General features: G+C 37.6%; 1 protein-coding gene across 10 annotated transcripts; it reads right to left on the bottom strand.

The window, feature by feature from the left end:
• Nucleotides 1-2,570: 2,570 nt before the first annotated feature.
• On the bottom strand, nucleotides 2,571-7,277 carry ATG10 (autophagocytosis-associated family protein). 10 transcript variants are annotated; one of them, XM_086659339.1, is made up of 7 exons: nucleotides 7,091-7,277; nucleotides 5,336-5,428; nucleotides 4,812-4,979; nucleotides 4,601-4,729; nucleotides 3,837-3,936; nucleotides 3,042-3,139; nucleotides 2,571-2,926 (listed from the first exon to the last, which is right to left on the bottom strand). In XM_086659339.1, exons 3-7 carry the CDS (start codon nucleotides 4,965-4,967, stop codon nucleotides 2,675-2,677), a joined length of 735 nt encoding a protein of 244 aa, XP_086515465.1. In that variant the 5' UTR covers nucleotides 4,968-4,979; nucleotides 5,336-5,428; nucleotides 7,091-7,277; the 3' UTR covers nucleotides 2,571-2,674. The 10 variants fall into 10 exon arrangements, with proteins under 10 accessions (XP_086515465.1, XP_086515466.1, XP_086515470.1 ...); XM_086659340.1 differs by having other exon boundaries at nucleotides 4,812-5,006; nucleotides 7,091-7,275; XM_086659344.1 differs by having other exon boundaries at nucleotides 5,336-5,431; nucleotides 7,091-7,213.
• Nucleotides 7,278-7,526: the final 249 nt, after the last annotated feature.

The following is a 7,526-nucleotide window of genomic DNA, read 5'->3' as shown; positions in this document are numbered from 1 at the left end:
AGGAAAACCTTGAAGAGAGAGTTGATTCGGCCCGCTCCAACACGATTTGCTACGGCAAATCTCACTCTACAAAGTATGTTGCAAAGTAAGTCGCGGTTAGAAGGGATGTTTAGTTCCAGTAAGTGGAACAATTGTTCATGGGCGAAAAAAGAGGAAGGAAAAACTGTCAAAAAAATAATATTGAGAGACAACACTTTCTGGCCAAGTTTAATATATTCACTAAAGGCTACTACTTCATCTGCGTGGAAAAGAAATTTGTCAGTCTTTAATCAGGTAATTTATTTTTATATTACACGCAAGATGTCCAATTACTAGGTGTTAACAACAAACTATTAATGTGTAAGTTTATGTAATTTTAGATTCATACAAAGAGAAGGAATAGATTGGGTACAACGAAGCTAAATGCTTTAGTTTTCGTAATGTACAACAAGAAGCTAAGGATAAAACAACTAACAAAGAGGATAAGACAAGAAAAGAATGGGGAGGATACATTAGTTGTTGATGAAATTGATAGTGACGATGAATGGGTTGTTGGATCGAACGTTGAAGTGGGAGTTGATACAAGTAATACTAATTGGGAGGAAAATCTTCATGAGTTGGATATCACCACTCTTCAGAGGGAGGTTGCGGAATCTGATGAAGAAATACCACAACTAGTTTGGAAAAGAAGGGAAAATACTACATGTAGGGGAGAATCTAGTAAAAGAGGAAAGAAAAATACAGGTAAGACAACTTTTTAAGGGTATTGTAATTATTATTACAAAACAATTATTGTTCTAAGAAAGAAACTTATATGTTCACTTAATATTTTCTCTTCAAAATAGGGAAAGGAAAACAACCTATGCAGTTGTTAGATGTCGAAGATGATTGGGAAGAGTTGGTATCACATGAAGAAGATGAACAAGCCGTTAGATGTGATGACGATGGAAGTAGTGATGACGTAGAAGATAATCAGATCCTTGGTTGATGAGAAAGATTTATTAATGCATTGCGTTTATTGTTTTAGAAGAACTCTTTAGAATTTTGTGTTTTGCTTTTCATTGTTATTTTTGAGTTGTTTGGCAACATTTCAGAGTTTATACTATGGAAGTAAGGTAGAAAACTTGTTATTATATGTTTTTACATAATTTATTTCATTGTCTTTAACAATTTCTCTTTTTCGTATTTTACGCCTCGAGGCGTAAAAACGTATTTTCAAACCTCGAGGCGTAAAAATGTATTATCATCTACCCATTGCCTCATCAAGCCGCACACTTGACGATGTAGCAATGTCCACTGATCATCTATCTTCTCATTGGGGTTCTTCTAATAAAACACTGGAGCGTGAAATTCCTTCACAAAAAGCAAGTCTTCAATCTTACCCCTCCATAAATGATAATTAACACCATTCAAACTTATCATTCTACCCATATTTTCCATCACTAACACAAACAAACCAATAACGAAAGTTATCACTATCCAAAGAACTCTCTAACATGGAGCTCTGGTACCACTTGTTGGGAAAAAACTGGCACTTAGGCGCAACGGAAACAAGAGTTTTTTCCCCTTTGTTTTAGTTACGAGGATAATATGAAGAATATGTGGGAGCAATAAACAAAGAACTGAAAGTAAATAAGACAACGATTTTTAACATGAAAAACCTCCTCAATGTGAGAAGTAAAAACCACGGGACTCGTGGTGCAACCAAATCAACTATAATAAGCAAAGTAATTACAGGTTATATCCACCCGAGACTCAGACCTTTCCCAAAAGAATCAATCTCAAACACGAAGAAACACGAAGAAAACCTCACAAGCAAGAACAAAACAACCCAGAAATATTCAGTCTAAAACGACCCTAAATTCACTAGGATTCCGGCCACCAATCAACGATCCCATCGTACAAATACTAGATGAACAGGTTAAGAACACTTCTGCCAAATTTCAACTTAATCGGAAAAGAACTCACCGTCGGATTTTCCGAACAACGAAGACTGTGCTTGCTGAAACATATCAGCCCCGCTCTTCTCAGCAACCTTCTTCTCTCTCCTTCTTCTCTTGTGCGTTTCTAATTGTGCAACTTGCTTCTAATTAAGATTAAGGAAGTATTTATAGACTTCCTTTAACCCTAATTCACCGACCTAAGTAACCGACCCTAAGAAACTCGACTTGGGTACCGGTTTGGTTTCTTAATCCAAACCTAACTGGGTTTCCCCACTAGGAGGAAAACCCAGCACATGGATCTTGCGGGTTGGTTGGATCCGTGGGATAAATAACAGAAGGATAAATAACCTCTCTGTGTATTCCAACCCAATAAAAGAGTTTAGTCACTCTCTTTAATATTTTCGTATAACCAGTGTATCCAGAAGTCAATGAGGCGTGATATTCATGCACCACTATGTATTTCCACCTTGATTCAGGATTAACGAAAGTCTAGTTGCCGTGATAATAGAGTACACCATCTTTACTTATGAAATCATTTGAAGGGAACTTGTAAAATCACTTGAAGGAAATTTAGTTGCCAAGGAGGTATACTCAATTACCAATTAATTAGGGGGTAAACTCGATTACCAACTGTTATGACACATTCAATTTTCTTTTGGAGGCACTATAGTGAATTTATTAACATCTCCTTCAAATTTCTCATAAGTTGTTTTCTCATACAGATACTCTTAATGTATCCAAGGCAGCAAAAACTAGTCATCTACTTGAGTAGACGAAGGTACACTCTGGACAGCGGTCAACTGACAAGAGCTACTTAGATTTATCTCAAGAGGGACTCTTAGACCAACAACCTGACCAACAACTGATAACCAAGAAACTAAATATTGCGAAGCTACACCTTCTTGATCGAGTGAATCACCACCACCTCGAAACATTAGCTTCATCCATTCACTGGTACCACAAGGATGCAATGTGTACCATGGCCGATTCAAATAAGGATGTTCCTGAGACGAATTAGATAACAAATGTTGGTTCTAGAGTTCTCGACTGATACATAGTGATTGCACTTCTAAAGAAAAGCTATAAGACGATGGGGAGGGAAAGAGAGTGGTGTCATACCTCTCGAGTCATAAATGTCCACTTTGATTCTCTTAGTCTCTCCAACGAGTTCACAGGAAGGTTGCTTTCAATTTCTTCCAATGCTAAAATTTGTCCATCTACACACACAGCAGCTTAGTGTATAATATTCACTTCGATATTGTAAATGCATTCAACCAAGCAATTTGAATATCAAGAAGAATATACAGAGACAGTGAGAATTACAACAAATAAGGGCACTGATTACACTACAATAGTGGGAAGTCCCTTTTGAACTTTTTATCTATGAAATTCTAGATCTAACTAGAAACTACCTGCTCATTTCTTGGAATAGAAGAGTTTTCTGAACCAAAATTCTAAATCTACTGTGTCCAGAAAAGTTACATTATTAAAATGCAATATCCAGTATTTCCAACACAATTGTCAAAGCGACTTATAGAACGAAGAAGCAGCGACGAAAAGGGAAGTGTGTTAAGAAACTATAACAATTAAAGAACTAGATAAAATATACCAATGCGGGATAGCCCAAATACTTTCTTTTTTTCAGTAAAATATCAAAAGGATGCTAGTTTTCTCTAAAAGTCTTCTAGCAAGTAGATTTTGGAACTTCAATCCTCTCCTCTGCCAGAAGTGGACTACCAAGTTAGAATACTCTAAGACTCTAGAGGTTGCATAATTGCCAAGCCGACCCGTTAACTTTCACAACTGAGATTAGAATTTTCGATTCCTAATAATTACTACTTCAACAACTTCAACCATTTATAGGTAAGAATTCTATTACTTTATAAATGATATAGTTCAAATGATAGGACTTACCAGAACGGTAACCACGGAAATATAGCACGGGCACCCTGTATGAACTGCTATAGATAATGTGGAAATCATAGGAATGTAGTTCTTTATCATCACTCTGAACCTTTAAAACGGACGAAAAGCAGGTCATCTTTTTCTCTAAACAGCAAAAAGAATATACGCTAAATGGGATCATGGTACAAGTTACAAATGACAACTTCATAAATCAGAAGTCAGCATGGTTCCACCAGAAATAGTACACCCCCAAGAAAAACAAAGGAAAACATATGAAAAACAAGACCGGAAACAAAGCAAAGAGGTTGGTCATTTCTTCACTAGTAGATTTTGTTTTTAATAGTGCTTCAATCTATTCAGGTATTGTTTCTTAACTCTTTCTCTCTTTGACATTCTACCCATTGCTTGGGAGAGATTTTAAAGTTCGGGATGTAAGTCATCACTCCCTTGATCCCTTTATTAGGTAATACAGGTATATTTAATTATTTATGAATAAGGTTTATGTAAGAATTGATACCACAAACCCACGTGCAAAGGTGCGATTCGGCACCGTAATGGGGCACTTTCGCACCTCACACGGGGCGAAACATTGGAAACATTCTCGCATACCTGGTGCATATTACAGGAGAAAGATGTATTAAAAGAAACCAATTATACGCCGTTTGCCTCTTTAAAGACTACTTCCATGTCTAATCTACGACAAACTTTTCCATTCAAAATGAGATGTGTAATGACAGACTATAGGCCAGAACTAGGGATTAAAGAAGTAATACCAAGGTTGCACTATCAACAAATTCTTCATCCTCATTCTCTGGTTTCTCAGGCGGAGAAGAACTTGCATACCCTCTAGAACTGAGCTGATGTAAGTTCTCCAGAGATAAGTACCCCTCTTCCCCAACAACCTAGAAGAGGAAGAAAACAAATAAAAAAACATATAAAATAGGAACTAACTGTCGGCGTTGGCAAGAAAACAACAAAGCTTACCTCAGGTGAAGAGAGATGAAAGGATCTCGGACAAGGTATCCATTTCCATGGTGGAAGTCCAGGATTCACAACTTCCCATTTCTCAGAAAGAGTTTTTGCAGCAAAACCAAATTCACTAGAGGAGAGTGTCCCATTCCAACAACACAAGTAACCCATTGAACTTTGTCGCTGCTTTATGAAACAGTAAGTAACCAACTGGGGCCACAATTTCAACCAAGGAATTTTATAATTGTACCAAACTTTTCACAAATTATTGCTAATCAAGATATTGAAATAAGGTAGTTTCATCTTGAACTTGAACGCATAAACTGCAAAGGATGCTCTAAACCCTAGATCTATCATACGGCCAAAATTAAGCACATAAACATTAAGTTTCTTCTCTGCCCCTAAAAAAAATTCCGAGGTACACGATTTTGAGTGAACATCTGGCGGACACATACAAAGTGAAACATATTCTAACAGAGGAAAAGAAATTGCTAAGTTTTTTTTTTTTTCCTTCGATAGTACAAAATCATCACCTATACCTCTATTGTATGAGACAAACAAAAATTGACCCCTGCCTCTTTGTATTGCTATCAACTAACTCGAAGCCCCAATCTTCGTCTTTGGTCCAGATTCTGCTAAAAAGATCAAAGTTTATTGAAAATGAGAACCCAAAACATATATTGGAGACTTAAAATAATCGAATGAAGAGTTGAAGCAGCAAGACTATGGATATCATCCGACTCTTAGAGGGTTATCATGTGAACGGGTCATAGAGATGTTGCAGGGAATGAGCTTGGGTCGTTAAAAATGACATCTACTATTAGCTTTGAACAAGTGTGAGAAGGGCTTCCAGATTTCAACAGAGGTGGACAAACATTTTCTTTTATACGGTTGTAAATTCATGACAATGATAATTTGACTCAAACTCGTAAACCTCCAAATATTTTGATTTCAGATAAACTCTAAGGTGCTGTTTTTTTTTTTTTTTTTAATGTCTGAATCTGAAATTGTTGAATCTGAATTGGCTGAACTGAATTAGCTGAATCTGAATTAGCTTAATTGTTTAACAAGTTAGAATGTTTGTTTTCCCTATTTGAAGCACTATATCTGAATTTGTACTTTGACATAAATACCCTTATTTCATAGTATTTTTAACAAACATCCCCTTAAGCTTTATCTACTCCTCCTTTTTCTAAATAAAAGGAAATTGAAACCCTAATTACCCTCTCTCTCTCTCTCTTTCTCCAGGAAACCCTAGTTCCTGCCCCCCTCTTTCTCTAAGAAACCCTAGTTTCTGCCTCCCTCTTTCTCCATCTCTACAGTCACTCTCTCTCACTCAATCGTTCTCCCTCTCTCTCAGTCGAGTTGCCTATAGTAAATCGGCGAAGGGTTCCGTCCCTCAATCATTCTCTTTCTCTGTAACAGTATTCAACAAAGGTTTCGTCTCTCTCTCTCTCTCTCAATCGCTTTCTCTCTCTCAGTTGCTTTCTCTCTCTATCTCTCTATCTCTCTCCCTCTCTCTCTCTCTCTGTCTCTCTCTCTCTCTCTCGCTCTCTCTCTAACAGTAGATCGGCAAATGGTTCACCACAACCAAGCTTCCTGATGCAGTGGTGTTTATTTTGTGATTGTGGTGGCTGTCTGGCAGGTGGTGGTGGTGTGTTCCTGTGGTGGTGTTCTTGGTGGTTCATACCTATCGTGGTGGTTGTCTGATTGGTGGTGGTCTTGGTGGTTTGTACCTGTGGCAGTGGGTGTTTGATTGGTGGTGGTGGTGGTGGTGGTGGTGGCGGCGGTAGTGGTGGTGGCGGCGGTAGTGGTGGCGGCGGTGGTGCTACATAGAATATTTGAGTATGAGAATGTTTCTCATTTATGGGGTATAATTGACATTTAACATATTTCAGCCATGGACATTTATTTTCAGACTTGTTTTGAAGTCTGAAAAATGTAGGGTACTTTTCAGCCAATTCAGACCTCACTCTAATTCAGCCAAGTTTTTCAGATTTTATTAAATTAAAAAACGAACATCTTCAGATCTGAAAATATAAAAAAACAAACAGCACCTAAGACTAAAAAATGTGTTTCTTTTCGTCAGACAAACACTAAAGAATTAGTAAACAAATCAGTGAACACAATACTGAAGAAAATCATCAAATTTCTCCTCTTACACAAATCCCTAAAATCTTAAACGAGAGACGGTAAGTAAAATATAAATCTGAAAATGATCACTATTACCCTTCACAGAAACCCTTGAAAGAAACGAAGAGGAGTTTGGTTAAAGGGGTTAAGCATGCACAAACCTTGTCATCGCCGGCAGAGAAAGACGGAGCCGTCGATGGTTGTTGCAAGGAGGATTCGCGGGAAAACGTCAGAAGGGAAGCTAGCTTCCCTTCTGCTTCTTCAAGAATCAATTAAGGGAAGATAGATCTAAAGGCGCCCCCACATATGATGCTGCTTATTTAAGCGCTTATAGAAAATTATTCGTGCTTGCATTTTAGGCTCAAAAAGCCCATTTTACCTCAAAAGCAAAAGCCACAAATTTCTGCCTTGCTGCGTGTAGCTTTTTCGAGATGTATCGCTGATTTACGTGAACTAGGTTCCCACCGGGTTTTAGGTGCGCGACAGATCCCTCTTGGCTAACACCGTAACATTCTCAATTCTTCCTACAAATTAAAAACTTCGATAATTTTAGAGAAGAGAGAATTGCAGAGAATAGAGAGAGAAATATTATTACAG

Source organism: Eschscholzia californica, unplaced genomic scaffold (genome assembly GCF_041429995.1).
Source record: "Eschscholzia californica isolate CP2 unplaced genomic scaffold, dmEscCali1.0.p SCAF_2, whole genome shotgun sequence".
Taxonomy (NCBI): domain Eukaryota; kingdom Viridiplantae; phylum Streptophyta; class Magnoliopsida; order Ranunculales; family Papaveraceae; genus Eschscholzia; species Eschscholzia californica.
The sequence above is the reverse complement of the archived record's forward strand: the minus strand, read 5'-3'. Positions and strand labels throughout refer to the sequence as shown.